Source organism: Nerophis lumbriciformis, linkage group LG32, assembly GCF_033978685.3.
Source record: "Nerophis lumbriciformis linkage group LG32, RoL_Nlum_v2.1, whole genome shotgun sequence".
NCBI classification, from domain to species: Eukaryota; Metazoa; Chordata; class Actinopteri; order Syngnathiformes; family Syngnathidae; genus Nerophis; species Nerophis lumbriciformis.
Window position 1 is genome coordinate 14,791,769 of NC_084579.2, and position 20,559 is coordinate 14,812,327.

Below are 20,559 nucleotides of genomic sequence, written 5' to 3' on the forward strand. Positions count from 1 at the left end.
ATGTATTGAAACGAATGGTTGTAGTGTGGAGGCGGGTAGCGAAAACGAAATTGAAGAAGAAACTGAAGCTATTGAGCCATATCGGTTTGAACCGTATGCAAGCGAAACCGACGAAAACGACACGACAGCCAGCGACACGGGAGAAAGCGAGGACGAATTCGCCGATAGCCTTCTAACCAACGATTGGTATGTGTTTGTTTGGCATTAAAGGAAACTAACAACTATGAACTATGAACTAGGTTTACAGCATATGAAATACATTTGGCAACAACATGCACTTTGAGAGTGCAGACAGCCCAATTTTCATCAATTAATATATTCTGTAGACATACCCTCATCCGCTCTCTTTTCCTGAAAGCTGATCTGTCCAGTTTTGGAGTTGATGTCAGCAGGCTAGGGAAGCTAGGGTCGATATTCTTCTCTTGATCATCTTCGGTGGTATAAGGGCCGGTGTGAGCCAAGACATCCAGGGGGTTTAGCTCGCTCGTCTGCGGGAACAAACTGCCGCCATTGCTTGCCGTGCTACCGAGGTCCTTTGTCCCTGAATTGCTCATACACTCCGGCAGATTCAATGGGGGTCTGGCGGCAGATTTCTTTGACTTTATCGTTGGAAATGCATCTGCTTTGAGTGTCGCAGGATATCCACACATTATTGCCATCTCTGTCGTAGCATAGCTTTCGTCGGTAAAGTGTGCGGAACAAACGTCCAATTTCTTGCCACTTTCGCATCTTTGGGCCACTGGTGCAACTTGAATCCGTCCCTGTTCGTGTTGTTACACCCTCCGACAACACACCGACGAGGCATGATGTCTCCAAGGTACGGAAAACAGTCGAAAAAACGGAAAATAACAGAGCTGATTTGACTCGGTGTTTGAGAAAATGGCGGATTGCTTCGTGACGTCATCGCTCCGAGAGCGAATAATAGAAAGGTGTTTAATTTGCCAAAATTCATCCATTTAGAGTTTGGAAATCGGTTAAAAAAATATATGGTCTTTTTTCTGCAACATCAAGGTATATATTGACGCTTACATAGGTCTGGTGATAATGTTCCCCTTTAATACCTATGAAGGTTCTCATTCATCCAGGTCGTTCAATCGTTCGCAACTGGACTGCTTGGTTTGTCTTGGAAGACGTTTGAAGCAGCGAAACAACTTCCAAGGCAAACCAAGCAGTTCAGTTGCAACCGATTGAACGCCCTGAGATCACATGTTTAATAGTTATTATTTTTGTAACAGCCTAATGACCTGCACAGTTATAGTATTAATAAATATTTCTGAATTGAGTGAGTCATCTTTATTCTCTTAATTGTTGCACATTCCTAAAAATGTTTGAAGCGGATGGAATTTAAAAGCCAAGGGCTGAATTAGAGCTTCTTAATAGGTGTACATTACATATTCCGATTAGTTGACTAATCGTTGGGAGAGTCGATGACTAGTCGACTATCAAAATAGTTGTTGGTTGAACTACATACCGGTAGTAATAAGTAAAGTAATGCTGTCCGTCAAGGCAGTGTTGCATTAGGTACTTATAAAAATATAAGTACCCCAGTTTTTCTTACCGCTGCTTACCATCATGGTTTAGCTTTGAATATGTGGCCTGTACTTGAACTAGTTATCAACTTGTCAGCTTTTTCTCTTTACATTGTGCCTTTTTGCTCTATTTTACAAGTTTTTTGCAGTTTTTTTTTTTATTTTTTATTGTGCAGCGTGCTCATAAAAAAATACAAACGAGCCTTCGGGCACCCCTGCTTAAATAGATAACCACGCATGTAATAAAAGCATCTTGAATATTAACTGTCTGGCGCATAGTCTTTTATTTATTACAGTTGTCTTTTGTCTTCTGAAGAAACGGGGAGCTTTGTTTGCGAGTTCTGTGGGAAGCAGTACAAATATTTCAACCCATACCAGGAGCACGTTGCCCTTCACACACCAATGAGTAAGCCCATATTTTCTGTTTTACTATTATGTGCAACAATGTTTGTGGGTCTCAGTAAAATGTAATAACTTGAACTTTTTATGTCTTTTAAGGCTCCTGATTGGCTTATGAAGTTGATTTGTTCCTCTGCAGGGCTAAAACTCATAATGGAAGACATAATTAAACATAGCGACCTTGTGTTGTGTGTCGTGTGAGCTGACAAATTTAGAAAATGACTAACAAAACAAACAAATTAAAATGAACAGTAATGAATAGCTTACACATACCACAGATGGCTACAAGTTTGAGCCCTGGCTTGAGTTTGTCCCAAAACATTGAGTTTATGACACTTGTCAAAATAATATGTACCGTATTTTTCGGAGTATAAGTCGCACCGGAGTATAAGTCGCACCTGCCGAAAATGCATAATAAAGAAGGAAAAAAACATATATAAGTCGCACTGGAGCCCGGCCAAACTATGAAAAAAAATGCGACTTATAGTCCGAAAAATACGGTACATACAGCATCTCAGTCAAATCTGTGTTTTATGAATACCCTGTATACAGCATTTTCCATACAATCGATGCATTACAAATACATTTGGTCCACTTCGAATAGATTCTGTGCAACCTGTTCGCCCTTCCTCAAACACATCATAATTGGAGTGTCTGTGAAGTTAGCTTGTCATTACAACTCTGTACAGTTGGTGGCGGTATGCATCATAACTCCTTTTTGACATACCTCAGGAGCACCTGGTCTGCCTGAGAATATGAAAACAAGCTACAGCTAGTGAATATTCACACCCTTCTATATACTCCTTTTCAACAGCTAAAAAAATCTAACTTTTTCTGGTCTTATTGGACCCCTTTGAAGACTTGAACATGTATGGCTCTTCTCAACGAGCAATGGGTCCTGCTGTTTGCCTCTCCTAAATTACTCACAGGCATCTCTGTGCTGTTTGTGACAATGACAAAAAGAAGCGACCAAAAATGTTTACATGTACAGTACGGGCCAAAAGTTTGGACACACCTTCTCATTCACAACACAACTGATGGTCCCAATCCCATTGATAAAGCAAGAAATTCCACTAATCAACCCTGATAAGGCACACCTGTGAAGTGAAAACCATTGCAGGTGACTACCTCTTGAAGCTCATCGAGAGAATGCCAAGAGTGTGCAAAGCAGTAATCCGAGCAAAGGGTGGCTATTTTGAAGAAACTACAAACCCCGTTTCCATATGAGTTGGGAAATTGTGTTAGATGCAAATATAAACGGAATACAATGATTTGCAAATCCTTTTCAACCCATATTCATTTGAATGCACTACAAAGACAAGATATTTGATGTTCAAACTCATAAACTTTATTTTTTTTTGCAAATAATAATTAACTTAGAAGTTCATGGCTGCAACACGTGCCAAAGTAGTTGGGAAAGGGCATGTTCACCACTGTGTTACATGGCCTCTCCTTTTAACAACACTCAGTAAACGTTTGGGAACTGAGGAGACACATTTTTTAAGCTTCTCAGGTGGAATTCTTTCCCATTCTTGCTTGATGTACAGCTTAAGTTGTTCAACAGTCGGGGGGTCTCCGTTGTGGTATTCTAGGCTTCATAATGCGCCACACATTTTCAAAGGGAGACAGGTCTGGACTACAGGCTGGCCAGTCTAGTACCCGCACTCTTTTACTATAAAGCCACGTTGATGTAACACGTGGCTTGGCATTGTCTTGCTGAAATAAGCAGGGGCGTCCATGGTAACATTGCTTGGATGGCAACATATGTTGCTCCAAAACATGTATGTACCTTTCAGCATTAATGGCGCCTTCACAGATGTGTAAGTTACCCATGCCTTGGGCACTAATACACCCCCATACCATCACAGATGCTGGCTTTTCAACTTTGTGCCTACAACAATCCGGATGGTTCTTTTCCTCTTTGGTCCGTAGGACACGACGTCCACAGTTTCCAAAAACAATTTGAAATGTGGACTCGTCAGACCACAGAACACTTTTCCACTTTGTATCAGTCCATCTTAGATGAGCTCAGGCCCAGCAAAGCTGATGGCGTTTCTGGGTGTTGTTGATAAACGGTTTTCGCCTTGCATAAGAGAGTTTTAACTTGCACTTACAGATGTAGCGACCAACTGTAGTTACTGACAGTGGGTTTCTGAAGTGTTCCTGAGCCCATGTGGTGATATCCTTTACACACTGATGTCGCTTGTTGATGCAGTACAGCCTGAGGGATCGAAGGTCACGGGCTTAGCTGCTTACGTGCAGTGATTTCTCCAGATTCTCTGAACCCTTTAATAATATTACGGACCGTAGATGGTAAAATCCCTAAATTCCTTGCAATAGCTGGTTGAGAAAGGTTTTTCTTAAACTGTTCAACAATTTTCTCACGCATTTGTTGACAAAGTGGTGGCCCTCGCCCCATCCTTGTTTGTGAATGACTGAGCATTTCATGGAATCTACTTTTATACCCAATCATGGCACCCACCTGTTCCCAATTTGCCTGTTCACCTGTGGGATGTTCCAAATAAGTGTTTGATGAGCATTCCTCAACTTTATCAGTATTTATTGCCACCTTTCCCAACTTCTTTGTCACGTGTTGCTGGCATCAAATTCTAAAGTTAATGATTATTTGCAAAAAAAAAAATGTTTATCAGTTTGAACATCAAATATGTTGTCTTTGTAGCATATTCAACTGAATATGGGTTGAAAATTATTAGCAAATCATTGTATTCCGTTTATATTTACATCTAACACAATCTCCCAACTCATATAGAAACGGGGTTTGTAGAATATAAAACATGTTTTCAGTTATTTCACCTTTTTTTGTTATTACATAACTCTACATGTGTTCATTTATAGTTTTGATGCCTTCAGTGACAATCTACAATGTAAATAGTCATGAAAATAAAGAAAACACATTGAATGAGAAGGTGTGTCCAAACTTTTGGCCTGTACTGTATTCAAAACACATTTGTTTTTTCCTCATTTTTATCCACAGTGTCCATAAAAAGCACATCCACATGCGTCATGGCCAATTATGCAAACCAAAAGCCACAAATAGATTGCAATCTTGTGGGAAACGCTGATGTGCTTTAATTATGTACTTTATGATGTTTGTCAAGTATTTTCACATTTAATTCTGTTTTAATATGTGCTTAATATCTCCCGACTTAGGTTCCTTTGATCTGAAGACGTCGCGGGTGCAGGAGTGTGGCAGCCTGGACATGAGTAAATTTGGCCAGAGCCAAACCGATAGGATAAAAAGTAAGCACGCATTGTTTATTCAAAAACATTTTAAAAGAACAATATCGATAGCTTGTGAAGCAACATTCATCATCAGTGTAATTAGAGAATGTGAATGCTTTCGTAATTGTCTGAGCTTGTCAGCATGACACATGATGTTATTAGCAAAAAGACAGATGAAATTAAACAAAGATCAATGCAAATGGAGGGAACCGAGTGAAAAGTGAACTGTTTAATGATGTGTGCGTTTCTGGGTATCTGATCTTTGACGTGTTGCTGGATTTTTGCGTGATTTGAACATTTGGGTGGAAATGTGCCTCTGAAGTCGCACACCATCTTTTGTAAAACTCAGTAAACTGGAAACTATAAATTCAGCAACGCCAATCAAACACAATGTGCCGTGTCTTTTAACATTGCTACTTTTACACTTGTATGCTTATCGAAAGGAATGTTTGCATTTTTCACAACCAAAGAATATAACAAGAACGCCACCAGCTAGCTTACAGTATGTTACCATTAGTACTTGAAGACAACAAATTTAATAAATAATTGTCTATTTGTCACAATTAGAAGTTACATTTTGTAAAACTCCTCCGCATGGACAGAATGAAATTTTGGCTTCGATTGGCTTCAATTGTCCGTGTCCAGACGCGGGCATGCAGAAAAGATCTTGATGTTTCTTAAAAAAATGGATGCAATAGCCGCCGCGCGGAGTTTAAACAGGTGAGCAAGACGATAAATCACTCAAAACGCTGCCCTTGCTCTGTGGCGTTGGTTTTTACATTTTACACTGCGCACCAAATACATTTTTTTGCCCTTAAGTAACACAGATCAGATTTTTTTTGCCAGTTTAAATCTGATCTTTTCACATCAAGAGGTAGTCCAAATCCAATTGGAATTTGATCTTTTCAAATGTGACTTCAGTCTAAACGAAAATGCGACCCGGATGGGACGTTTTCGTCAACTTTTGGCGAGGTACGTCATTTGGTGTGCGGGGAAAGACGCGGCTCGCCAGCGGAAGTGGATACTTCATCATAACATCCGGTTTTGGCAACCAAAGTCTATTTTCAATGGCCGAATTTTCGGTGCATCACTAGTCAATAGTGCGCAAATAATGGGCTACGTGTAATGTATGAAAATATATTTTGATTCCGAAGAAATAGCAATTGTTGAAGGACCGTAATTGATGCTGTGGCGTATTTGCTTACATGTGAGTTGAAAAATAAAGCTAATGTTGATCCACGCTGATGTCCGTGGCTCTTCTACTTAACAGCCATGAAAAGATTAGAACCCTCCCAGATATATTACAGTATATATATCCATTAATACATTACATAACTATAGTTTATTTTCACGTAAAACAACACTCATTTTTAGATGTGGTGACCATTATCTGTTGTGGCGACATTTCAATCCAATCCAATCCACTTTATTTATACAGCACATCAAACAACACTTTGGAAACAAAATGTTTCCAAAGTGCTGCACAACAATATTAAACACAATTAAAAACAATATAAAATAAATATGATTAAAAACAATTTTAAAGGGTAAAACCAATTAAAACAGTACCCTAAATAGAAATCAACATTTTAAAAACACAGAGGACAACAGAGGACCACACAACTCACGTAGTGTTAAAAGCCAGAGAATAAAAGTGGGTCTTAAGACGAGACTTAAAACACTCCACTGTGGGAGCAGTTCGAACATGGAGGGGCAGAGTGTTCCAGAGCTTAGGGCCGACCACAGAGAAGGCCCTGTCTCCCCTGGTTTTAAGTCTCGTCTTGAGCTCCACGAGCTGGAGCTGGCTCTCGGACCTCAGAGCGCGCGCAGGATTGTAAGTTTGTATGAGGTCCGAGATATAATGAGGTGCCAGTCCATGTAAAGCAGGGGTGCTCACACTTTTTCTGCAGGCGAGCTATTTTTCAATTGATCAAGTCGTGGGGATCTACCTCATTCATATATATAATTTATATTTACTTATTTATGAAATATATGTTTTTGTTAACAAGTTAAAGGTGTTTAATGATAATGCAAGCATGTTTAACACATATAGTTAATATTGTTAATACATTAAAGGTGTTTAATGATAATACAATTATGTTTAATACTTATAGTTAATATTGTTAACAAGTTAAAGGTGTTTAAAGATAATGCAAGCATGTTTAACACATCTAGTTAATATTGTTAACAAGTTAAAGGTGGTTAAAAATAATACAAGCATGTTTAACACAAATAGTTAATATTGTTAACAACTTAAAGGTGATAAAGATAAAACAAGCATGTTTAACACATATAGTTAATATTGTTAACAACTTAAAGGTGGTTAAAGATAATACAAGCATGTTTAACACATATAGTTAATATTTTTAATAAGTTAAAAGTGGTTAAAGATAATACAAGCATGTTTAACACATATAGATTCCTTTCTTTCATGAAGACAAGAATATAAGTTGGTGTATTACCTGATTCTGATGACTTGCATTGATTGGAATCAGACAGTGGTGATGATAACGTCCGCATTTTCGAATGGAGGAGAAAAAAAGTCCTCCTTTCTGTCCAATACCACATGAAAGTGGTTGGTTTTTGGCATCTTATTTGTCCAGCTTCCGTACTCCTTTGTATACACTTTACAAGAAATACATTGTCGGCAAACTCCGTAGCTTGCTAGCTTGTGCACGCCAGCTTTCTGAGACTCTTATTTTGGTAGCGCAGGCAGGATGAAGCAGAGCTTTTATTGTGCAACTGTGCAGTCGGTCTTTGGAGTTTTGACGACAGGTACGGCGCCAGAGTCTGTTGAAATAAAGTGTTTCTTGCCTTCCAGTCGGTAATTTTAATGAGCTGGCAGCAGCCAGCGTCATCTCAGAAGACCCTCGGGTGCCGTGAATGTCAATCAAGTGACGAAAGTGACGTCATAGTGAAGATTTATGATCACTCATTTTTAGGACTATTTTTTTAATGCCTGGCTGGTGATCGACTGACACACCTTCCGAGATCGACCGGTAGATCGCGATCGACGTAATGAGCACCCCTGATGTAAAGCTTTAAAAACAAACAGCAAGGTTTTAAAATCAATTCTAAAATGAACAGGGAGCCAGTGCAAACTCTCAAGGATTGGGGTTATATGCTGGCGTCTCCTGGCCCCTGTTAAAAGTCGTGCTGCCGCGTTCTGGACTAACTTTTATTTTATTTTGTAGTAGTAGAGACGTCGTGGCGCAGTGGAAGAGTGGCCGTGCGCGACCCGAGGGTCCCTGGTTCAATCCCCACCTAGTACCAACCTCGTCATGTCCGTTGTGTCCTGAGCAAGACACTTCACCCTTGCTCCTGATGGGTGCTGGTTAGCGCCTTGCATGGCAGCTCCCTCCATCAGTGTGTGAATGTGTGTGTGAATGGGTAAATGTGGAAGTAGTGTCAAAGCGCTTTGAGTACCTTGAAGGTAGAAAAGCGCTATACAAGTACAACCCATTTATCATTTATAATTTAGTAGTAGCAGGTTCATTTACGGAATCCGGTCATTTTCCTTTGTTTTCACTTTATCGAACTGCACATGCAATTGACATCAAGGCCACATTGGGGCTTGGGCGCGTTTACACTGGAAAAATCTGATTTCGAAAACAATCCGATTTGGGATACTTTGGCCTGCAGTGTTAACATAGTCAATGATAGAACGCGAGCTCCCTCTAAGCATCTACTGAACTGTGACATACAGCAGCTTTATATAGTTTCAAGTGTCTCTTCAAACACAAGTGTAAAAGTAATGATTTTGACACGGAAACAGATTATTTATTTTTTATTATTTCCATTAGTAGTTATTACTATGTAAATCACAAACTAAAATCAAAATGGTCAGGCTGATCCCCTCCAAAAAAAACGGAACTCACAAATGTTTAAATAAATCCGTCAATTTAATTTTTTTTTTGTCTGTAAGTTGACTTTGTGCATAACATATTGGAACAATAGCTATCACAAAATTCCTTGGCTTGAAGTCAACCAAGGAAAATACATTTTGCATGGAGTCCTCTTTCTCCAACAAATGTGCAAGCACATTTTCTTAGAAAGTTTCTGTGTCGTCATGCTCCATCAATAAGCAGAATTTTTGACTGGGTTCGGAAGTTCAGAGATTATTGGACTGTGCAAAATTTTCTAAAGTTTGAGTAATTGAAAATTTTTCGTGTCGTATGCAAGTTTGCCTCCAACACTGTGGAGCCCATTTTGGAAAGAACATGGCTTTTATGCACAGACCAAGATAATGGAAACTTTAGGAAATGATCTAAAGTTTAAGGTCAGCAAATGTCTTGAAAGTTGCTGGACCTTTTTTGGGATTTAATAACATTTTTATAGGTTATGTTATTTTTCGGGTCACTCTGTACAACATATATTACATTGTTTTATGATACATGACAAGTCCCAGGCTTCCAAAACTCTTTTTCCAGATGAGCACTTTGCCATAAAGAGCTATTTAAAGCGTGCACACGTCTTGTTAAAAGTGGGTCAAAAAAGACGAGGAGTGGGGAGCAGCAATTTAAGCTCGTGTGAGGAGCTTAAATGTTCACATTTGATGAAAAGGTTGGCGCTATTGATTCGCAGCCTCTATTGATTGACATGTGTAAAAGATTACAATTGCACATTTTACCTCATCCTGACAGTCATGGTGGCATATAAAATGTATCAATCTTTGAATTAGCCACAAGATACCTCATGCTGATTACTGTAGTGTCTCCTGTTTTTTGCACTTTACACAGACATTCACTTCAGACGGAAATTGGAGAACGCATTACAATCGAGTCTGGTGGACACAAACAGTTCGCAGAACTCAAGTGGTGAGTCCTTTTAGGCTTGTGTTTGTTGCCCAAATTTTAATTTTACCCTTGTCAAAAAGATTTTGAAGAGGTTTATTTTTTTCAACCTGCCTCCCTGCATTCTATTGTGTACGTACTGCTTTGTTCATATTACAAAGGTGGGAGTGGCTGTACTCCCCTTATTCTAATGCTTACAGTGTTGTATGCAATTTGCATAACATTGATGGCCAATTGTTTCTTGTAACAAGACACATTTTTTTTCACGAGGAAGTCATCAAACTGCTATTGTAGTATTTCTGTGCATCTACCAGTATATACTGTAACTCACATCCTTCTGTTCACAGGAACTCCGAGCCCTCTGGTGGCTACTTCCTTCTCTACACCTCAGAGTAAGTCACACCCCAGCCCCTGTACACACACACACACACACAACCCCACCTTTCGGCTGTAAACAAATTACATTATGCGCACGCAGCAGCTCTCTCCATTTCATGTCACTTTTATTTCTGTGCGAGCCATTGTGCTTCTCATCATGCTGCATTCACTTTCATCACCATTCTATTTAAAAGGATGCACATTAGGTTTATTATACATTTGGAGAACGCTTCGATCAGAGCTTTTTTAAGTGTGAGCCTCAGAGAACATAAAAAGGGGGGCCTCTTTTTACTCCCTGATATAAATACACTAAATCAGGGGGTCTCAATTGCCCTCCCCTTGGGACCCATATTTTCCATAAGTCATTAAGTTGCCACTCATTTTAATAGATTTTAAAGGCATGTTAAAAAAGGACAAAGTGCTGTTCAGAGCACATAAAAAAAATAGGTGGGCATTTTGTAAATCAACTACCAAAATGCGCTACACCAGCGAGGGCTGCATACTGCAAAAATTAATAATGCAGAGGGACGTATTTACACATTTTCTGCATTAAATCTAGTTTATATTTTATTAAGTGACAAAGCAAATTGGTAGGATATTTAATAATCTCATTAATAATACATTTTAGTTTTTAGAATATGGCCATGTGCAATACATGGGCTGAATGTTTAGTTTTAGCTATTAGTGGTATTGTTGTTTGGGGTGTCCCGATTCGATAATGATATCGGATATCGGTCCGATATCAACAACAACAACAAAAAAACAATAAGTATTGCTTGTATTCCGACACTTGACTTCTTCCCGGAAGTAAAAACCACTGGTGGTCAACCAAGCCAAGATGGCTGTTGTACAGCCAGCAAAGCGCAAACTTTCGAAGTACAAAAGAAGCTTAAATTTTCCTGCAAAAAGCAGATACAAGCAAATTAATCAAACTATGCAATGGGATAGAGCCCTATACATTATCAAAAAAAAGATTTGGCGAGTGATATTAAGGATTATACGTCATTCGCGTTCCCAGACATATGGAACTATAACTCCAGACATCATTCTACATGACAAAAATAGATGAACACTTGAAAAAGCATGGAGGTCTACAACTTCTTTGTGTGTGGCTGGGTCAAATATATTGGTATCAAGACTCTCCCGGATAAATATGCATCGTTTTTGCTCAGGTAAAGTTGCATTTCATAATATAACTTTGTGTCTAAATGTTGCTGTTGCAAGTGCCGTTTACAAGTAATGTGGTTTTGAGTAACGTAACGTTTTGATCTTTATCAAAAAATAACTGTAGATGTCAACATTGTATATATGCTGAATGCTTCATTTATGATTGCTGATATATATATTATATATATATATATATATATATATATATATATATATATATATATATATATATATATATATATATATATATATATATATATATATATATATATATATATATACCGGGTATATATATATATATATATATATATATATATATATATACACGTTATATATATATATATATTATATATATATTATATATATATATATATATATATGTTGCGAAATGACTATTTATACAGAAAGATTCTGTAAATGTTTATTTACATACTTTAATTGTTTCCAAACGGTGCCTGTAACACGGCAGTAAAATGGCTGATCAAACAAAACGGAGGTCATTGTTATGGACCCACTAGCTGCGGGAGCTAGCTCTCCAATCAGCTAAACAGACTAAATAACTCCAGGGTGACGTCTTGGCGAGTACACTGAGACTTTTACAAAACTGAAACAATATAAAAAATAATGTCGTTGTTAGCATATTAGCTAATGCTAAAGACGCTAGCTTCGCTACTTTAGGATCGCACGTACAAATATGCATGAAAACACTCCTACAGACATCACACATGGGACGATTTAGTTAGTATAAACAGTTTTAGTTATACTGCAAAACTTACAAACGTTGCTAGGAGTTCTAAATGAAGAATCCATAAGAACAGAACGCTAAGGACAGCTAGAACACTGAACGGCACTCTTACTTTCGGTTGAAAGCACTAAATGGAAGGACTCCGCTGCACCTGCAGTGAGCAAACTTGTCCAAAAGATGGCGCCATTGCACAAACAACAAAACACATTCTCATTGTATTTTCTTTATTTTTCAAACTTTGTATTATGGCCGTCTGCGAAGAAAAATCCATTAATTAATTAAGGGTTCAATGTGTGGGGGAAAAAATATCGGTTTATAATTTGGAATTTACGGTAAATGTCCTTCATTAAGCACATATGTTTGATATTTAATTTTATTTTAGTTAATTCATTTATAAAAGGTAAACATGGCGAGCTATACTGTGAGATACTAGGAGCTGGCAGCTGCCCAACAGCTAAGTATAGTACACAACAGCAAACAAGCTCGACATATGTAGGAAGTGTCATTAATTGAAAAATATTGTAGCCCAAAATACGACATTGGTCTATATAAACTGGGTATAATTGCATATTACTTATGTAAACAAAGTCAGACGTTTATTAGAAAGTATCCTCTTGTGTGGATCATTCAAGTGTGTCATGAGAGTCATGTGCTAAACTTAATTATTGTGACCACTAGTTATTGCCAAAACAAATTACCACTCTACTTCAATTTAATTAAAGACACCATAAGTCCATTCAATGTAATAACAGGTTAGTTTTTTTTCATACCAGTACAAGTGTTATGTTTGAGTAATTTGACTTGATCAAGCCTTTTTGTAACATTCCACACTACAAAATAATAGCAGTATGTACTATGATTCGTGCTTATACAGAGCATCCAGAAAGTGTTCACATTGCTTCACTTTTTCCACATTTTGTTATGTTACTGCAAGACGTGAGAATCTTTAAGCACATCACAATTCGATTACGGTTCAGGACCTACGATTTGATAAAAAATGTATTATTGATGCAGCTTTAATTTATGTATATTAATGCAGTTTTACATTTCACGAAATAAGCATTTATCGCTTGCAACTTTAAAAAACAGTGCATTTGTAATAGAAAAAAGTTAAAATAATTCAAACATTTTTAAATCAATGAAAATGTGTGCAAAACTGGAACATAAAGTGCCCGATAATAAAGGAGGTGGTCGGATCTCTCGGTGAGGTGGATCACTGCAGTCAGTCAAAGTTTAGAACCGTCCGCATAACTTGAATTTACAATAAATATATCGATCGTTGACGTTTACTAATGGATTCTATAATCGTCCATGTCCGAATTGCGATACACCTAAAAATCGATCATTTTCCCCACCTCTAGTTACAGCCTTATTCCAAAATGGAATACATTCATTTGTGTCCTCAAAATTACACACACAATACCCCATAATGACAATGTGAAAAAGTATACATTTTTTATTTTATTATTATTTTTTTTTTCACAAATTTTTGCAAATGTATTAAAATAAAAAAAACAAAGAAATCACATGTACATAAGTATTCACAGACTTTGCCATGAAGCTCAAAAGTCAACTCAAGGGTATCCTGTTTCAACTGATCATCCTTGAGAATTCAGTTGGTTGGACATGATTTGGAAAGGCACACACCTGTCTATATACTTTATAAGGTCTCACACTTGACAGTGCATGGCAGAGCACATACCAAGAATGAAGTTAAATTCATTTTCAGTAGGCCTCCAAGACACGATTACCTCGTAGCACAAATTTGCGGAAAGGTACAGAAAAATATCTGCTTCCATTGAGCACAAAGGCCTCCATCACCCGGAAATGGAAGACATTTGGAACCACCAGGACTCTTCCTAGAGTTGGCCGGCAGCCTAAACAGAGCGATCGGGGGAGAAGGGCCCGAGTCAGGGAGGTGACAAAAACCTGATGGTCACTCTGGCAGAGCTACAGCTTTCCTCAGTGGAGAGAGGAAAAGCTTCCAGAAGTACAACCATCTCGGCGGCAATCCACCAATCAGGCTTGTATGGTAGAGTGGCCAGACGGAAGCCATTCCTTTGTAAACGTTTGCCAAAAAGTGAAACAGAGTTATCTGGTCTGATGAGACACAGATTGAACTCTTCGGCTTGAATTCCAAGCATCATGTTTGGAGAAAGCCAGGCACCGCTCATCACCAGACCAATACCACCCCTACAGTGAAGCGTGGTGGTGGCAGCATCATGCTGTGGGGATGGTTTTCAGCGGCAGGAACTTGGAGTCTAGTCAGGATAGAGGGAAAGATGAATGCAGCAATGTACAGAGACATCCTGGATGAAAACCTGCTCCAGAGTGCTCTTGAGCTTAGACTGCGGCAACGGTTCATCTTTCAGCAGGACAACTACCCACACAGCCAATGTATCAAAGGAAAAGGCTTCAGGACAACCCTGTACATGTCCTTGAGTGGCCCAGCCAGATCCCAGACTTAAATCCGATCATCTCTGGAGAAATCTGAAAATGTGTGTGCTAGCCACATCCCATCAAACCTGATGGAGCTTTAGAGGTGCTGCAAAGAAGAATGGGCAAAACTGCCCAAAGATAGGTGTGCCAAGCTTGTGGCATCGTATTCAAAAAGACTTGAGGCTGCAATTGCTGCCAAAGATGCATCAATAAAGTATTAAGGAAAGGCTGCGAATACTTATGCACATGTATTTCTTTATTATTTTTTTATTTTTAATACATTCGTGGGTTCCCTCCGGGTACTTCAGCTTCATCCCACCTCCAAAAACATGCACCTGGGGATAGGTTGATTGGCAACACTAAATTGGCCCTAGTGTGTGAATGTGAGTGTGTATGTTGTCTGTGTATCTGTGTTGGCCCTGTGATGAGGTGGCGACTTGTCCAGGGTGTACCCCGCCTTCCGCCCGATTGTAGCTGAGATAGGCCCCACCTTCCGCCCGATTGTAGCTGAGATAGGCTCCAGCGCCCCCCGCGGCACCGAAGGGATTAAGCGTTAGAAAATGGATGGATGGACATTTGCCACAAAAAATATTTTCACATTATCACTGTAGGGTATTGTGTGTAGAATTTTGAGGAGAAAAACACATTTTTGTCCACTACTCAAGGCTCTAAAATCAGGATATCGTGTCGGAGAGAAAATGTTGTATCGGGACACCCCTTGTTGTTGTAGTTACACTTCAAAAGAGCATTTGATTTCAATAAATGAAATCACTTAAAAATTAAATATTAAAATGTTTGAAATATTATCTCCATCTTTGAAAACACGGTATAATACTTAAACCTGCAATTTACATGCTTCACTCCTCCTGTAGGTTACTTAAAGTCTCATTTTACAAACCTAAAAATAGTAAATAATAATGATCTACTGTAAATAGTTTAAAAATACATAAAACTTACTGCCAGGCTTTTTTTGTTTTTGCAAAATTTCTTTTAACTTAAAAGTTCCTTAAAAAAATCTAAATTTGATGCTACTTTTTGTCTTTACAATGTTCCATACAAAATTTTTAGGAAATCAAGACTAGTTAATGTACCGGTAGCTGTAGATACATTAGCAGATTTTTCTTTATTTTTCTTAAGCTGCTGCGTATCTCCTGAAGTCTTCTGGTGCTCCTCTTCTGTGTTTTTGTTATGTTGTGGTTATTAGTCTGTGTAAACCAGAGTTAGGATAGAGGATATACTGAGGTTGCAAATATAGTGCCTGTACTGTATATGTATGGCCCCAGCCTGAATTAACTCAACCTTTATACTCTGCAAAGTATTTAAAATCTTGCCAGCTACATCTCCCATTCAGGTGCTTTTGTCCCCCGATAAGTAACGACAAAAGCAATTAGTGAGACCTTGGTAGTATTGATATTCTTTGGCCTACATGTGGCTCAGAGCCACAATGGAGGCAGCTGGATGGACTAAGATGCATTAGCGCCAGCGTTTTTGTCACTGCTCTTCTGGGCCTTGTGATTTTTTAGAACCCTACACTTGTGGTGCCTGTGGCATCCAGTTCCAGTTCTACAACAACCTGCTGGAGCACATGCAGTCCCACGCTGGTGAGTCCACAACCACAAATGCATGTTGAGCTCGACAGCGAAAACAAATAGTCAATTTGGTAAGTCTGTACGACAAAGCATGTTGTAGGCGTCGAATTGATTGACTTGAGTGTCGTAATGGGGGTTGTTGCAGATCTGGTTCTGGGGCAGCTGTTAGGGTTCTAAAAAGGGTAGCTGTGCAATTTAATTGTAGTACCGGTATACGGTATTGATGTTTTTACCTGTCGCAGCTGTATGTGCAGTTTGGATTGGGAATCTCTAAAACATCAAGGCTTCATGATTACCACTAAGTTTTCAAATATGAGTGCAATAATTGATTTTGAAATACAGTTTAAATATTCATGTTTTTCTATGAGTTAAATTTTTTTCATGTTTATCCTTAGCTTTTTATTTCTACCACCATACTCATACTGTACCCTTCTTCCTTGCTTTTTAAAATGTATGTTATCAATAAGAAATTGTCACAGCTGATCTTTTCCCTCCCCTACTTGTGTCAACTCCAGCCGACATCGAGAACCACACCAAAGGCAACTCTCCAAAAACCTCCTTAGCTTCGGGTCCTCAGGAGCAGCTGTGGAGAGCATCACCGGCTCAGGCCGCCCAACCCTCAGTCAAACTACAGATCCAACCTCAAAGCGTCCCCCAGAGAAACCACATTGTCAGCCGTACGTTCTTGAAATGTTTGTTCTTACTTACTGCATTGTGATGCTGATCTATTAATACAAGGGTACTTTTAGAAACACAGACCAAATTCTGCCTGTACTACCGGGTATCAATTCACGTAAAATCAAACGGTGGCATATTTCGATGCCTTTGTTGCTTGTGACATCGCAGACTTGGTGACAAAACAAGCACTCAAGCAGCACTTAGTCGACTCAAACAAACTGCCTTGAGTAATGTTACAATTTTTAAAGCCAACAAGTATGCCTCATAGAAAAGGTTTGATTGTAAAGGAAGGCTCCAATTTTCCAAAATGCGCTAGTTTGATGCCAATTTTCATTAGTTTTGCCTTATACATGCCACTTATTAGCATTAGCAATTTTACATGGCAATTTCAACACTTCCAAATTTGGTAATGAAAACTACAACTAAGATCTACGTTACAATCAAATAGCTGGTAACTAATAAGTATAATACTTACAGTGGAGTTGGACAATTAATAACATTTTTATTTTCGTGCATGCAAATTGTGGAGTTTCTGACGATGAAACAAATGAGGAGCGAATGAATAAAAACAAAACACGTCTATTAAAAGTTTGGGTTCACACTATGGTTGTTACGTATTTGACAAAGCGCTAGTATGCCTAATTAATAATCTCTAAACTCAACAAAAAAAGTAAAGTCAATTTATTTCCGCATTTACGTAGCCGCGGACGGAGTCACGTAATTGCCCAATGAAACACAATCCGCTGTTAAACGCAGAATATCAGGGAAACTGAGATAAATATAAGTGGAATGTTCTCCTTGTGAGAAGAAGTAACTATTGTTTGGGACAATAATGTTTCTTATTGTGCTCATTTATCCCCGACACACTCAACCGCCCCGTCCTGAATTAAACAATGTGGAGACGGCCCCTTAAAACAGCGACTAAACTACGAAGCTAAAGCTAGTAAGAACAATCCATACACCCAGAATACATTTCATCTGCTTCTGTTGTGATCGACATCATCAATGTAACATTAATGTACAAACAGAACAGCAGTCGCAACTTGAGAGGCTCTCTTTTTTTTATCCAGGCTCAATGTGTCCCCTTACTCAACAAGCTGAGAACAACAGCACAACACACTTCCTCTCTTCAAAATAAAAGCATGGTGCGCCACATCCGGTCTGACTGTGCTAACAAAATAGAACTTTTTAAAAAAGTACATTGCACAGGCATAATGTACTCGAAGCACTTATTGATACAGTCACACAATTATTATGTTTTGACCTAAAATACTGGTCAAATATGTCCAAATATGTATTGTTTCAATAAATGTGAGGAGTTTAGCATTTACATTTTTTTTTTAAATTAAATTTCATTTTTATCAAATCTCATACTCTATGGTGGTAAAATATGTGTAAAAAATAAAAGAAAATAACTAAAAACAATTACAATGGAAAAACAGAATTTGATTATTATATTGGTGTTGTTATTTAACTGTACTGTTACTACTATTATTCATATTTTTCTTGTTGTGGTTTATTCATTATTAATTTATATCCTTTTTTTTAACTATATTAAAAGTTGAGTTTTGGTGGTATAATAAATACTCATGTTTTCAAATTAATGATTAATCGTGTTAGTACCGGTAGTCTTGATTACAATATCAATCAAATTAATGGTGATTATTATGTTGGCGTAATTGTGCAGCCTTAACTTACAGTATAAACACTTTTCGGGTGCAACAAAAAACAGATTCAACTTAATGGCAAAGACTACTCCCTGACTTGGCAACACACCATAGCTTATACACTACTGCCATCAACGTATTAGAATTGCAACTGCATGCAAAGTCTACTATATAACACTTGCAATTGAGACTTAGAAATGTAATAGGAAAACAAGATATAACAACTGGACATGTTACATTAAAAAACAATTTTATTATTTAGCAATTAACATTTTTTAATACACTCTAAAGCAGTGGTGGCCAAACACCAGTCTTTGACGCATTTACTACCGAGCCACACATTTATAAGCGACCACATTTTCTCCGAATTCACTTTTGCCTGTCCTAATAGACACACTAAAAAGCTTGTTCATAGATGTATAATAAAACTCCTGGTAGAAAGTCGCCATTTGTTAAATTTGTTTTATCTTTGTATATGGGATAAATAATGCACATTATTAAACATTTAAATTGTACATATGGCAGATTGTAGCCAAAGGCAAATTTCTGTCTGCTGTCCCCAGCAGGTTGATGGTATATATTATACATTATTAAAATTTATTTTATCAATAAGAATTTGATATCGTACATCGTGATGTATAATATACACCATTAACCTGCCAGGGACCATCTCATTCCAAAGAAATAAGTCCAGTGCTCCCACTAATTCAGAGTTGGCATGTGTTGTAGTTTTCATACACTTATTTTTGCGGTATTTATTTGTCACACGTGTAAGGCCAGTCTGTGACAATATTGTCTAAATTAAACCGGTGCCTGGTGCAAAAAAGGTTGGGGACCCCTGCTGTAAAGTACAGAAAATTGGTACCGCGGAGTACCAGTATCGATTCCTGCATACCGGAGTTTAGGGATGTCCCGATCCGATCCAAATATCGGATCGGGCTGATATTTGCCAAAAAATGCGTATCGGCAAAGCATGGGAAAATGCCGATCCAGATCCAGTTTAAAAAAAACTCTGGTCCGTGTTTTCCAACGCACAGATTTAAATAATACATTCCACTTTTCTGCTGCTCCCTATTTCCGTTCCGCATTTTCCAGCACACCTTCAACACATCCACATGTATGTGGATTCTCATGCAGTTGCTTTTAGCTGCTGGCATTGCACTACAGGCTCTTCCCACTCCTTCTTCTGTCTCCTTCTCACAGACAGCAAGCGCAACTTCTTACACACGTCACATACGTATACGTCCTCTCCCAGCAGAGAGGTAGCAGCATGGCTAACGTTAGCTGTGATGCTAGCGCAGCCGCTAAGGTGCGCGCCTGCTCAAACGTCCTCTGCGCACGGCTAATCTATGCCACGCACAAATTCAAATAAAAAAATAAGCGCATAACAATTTTCGACACACGGACACGACAGAGAAAACAGTTTTCGTCATCATTGTTCAAATATTGTAACGTCTGTCGAGACGCTTATCTCCATTCGGTGCCACACGCCCACACCATCAAACATTTCCAGATCAACACCGTATGAAAAAAATAGTGATTTTTTTAGTTGTGATTTCCTTCTCTGCATGAAAGTTTAAAAGTAGCATATATTAATGCAGTATGAAGAAGAATGTTTTAATGTAGACATGCAAGCATTGAAAGAACATTTTGAAAATCAAGACTACATTTCCTGCAAATTGGTGCATTTCTACCCTATATTTTAATGATATTCTCATATCAAACTCTTTTGGCTGTCTTTTTGACACTTACATCAGGCGCCCCCCTCCACACCCCGGATTATAAATAATTCAATGTGATTATCTTGTGTGATGACTGTATTATGATGATAGTATATATCTGATAGTATATATCTGTATCATGAATCAATTTGAGTGGACCCCGACTTAAACAAGTTGAAAAACTTATTGGCGTGTTACCATTTAGTGGTCA

General features: G+C 38.3%; 1 protein-coding gene across 7 annotated transcripts in view; it reads left to right on the plus strand.

The window, feature by feature from the left end:
- Positions 1-20,559, plus strand: part of znf618 (zinc finger protein 618) — an 84,712-nt gene that overhangs the window by 55,831 nt on the left and 8,322 nt on the right. For 5 of the 7 annotated variants that reach the window (XM_061927274.1, XM_061927268.1, XM_061927271.1 and 2 more), the window contains 6 exons: positions 1,846-1,935; positions 5,100-5,189; positions 9,911-9,988; positions 10,312-10,356; positions 16,217-16,294; positions 16,798-16,959. In XM_061927274.1, coding sequence (XP_061783258.1) covers positions 1,846-1,935; positions 5,100-5,189; positions 9,911-9,988; positions 10,312-10,356; positions 16,217-16,294; positions 16,798-16,959 — 543 coding nt within the window. The remainder of the gene's footprint in view (positions 1-1,845; positions 1,936-5,099; positions 5,190-9,910; positions 9,989-10,311; positions 10,357-16,216; positions 16,295-16,797; positions 16,960-20,559) is intronic. The other 2 variants (XM_061927272.1, XM_061927273.1) reach the window with 2 other exon arrangements.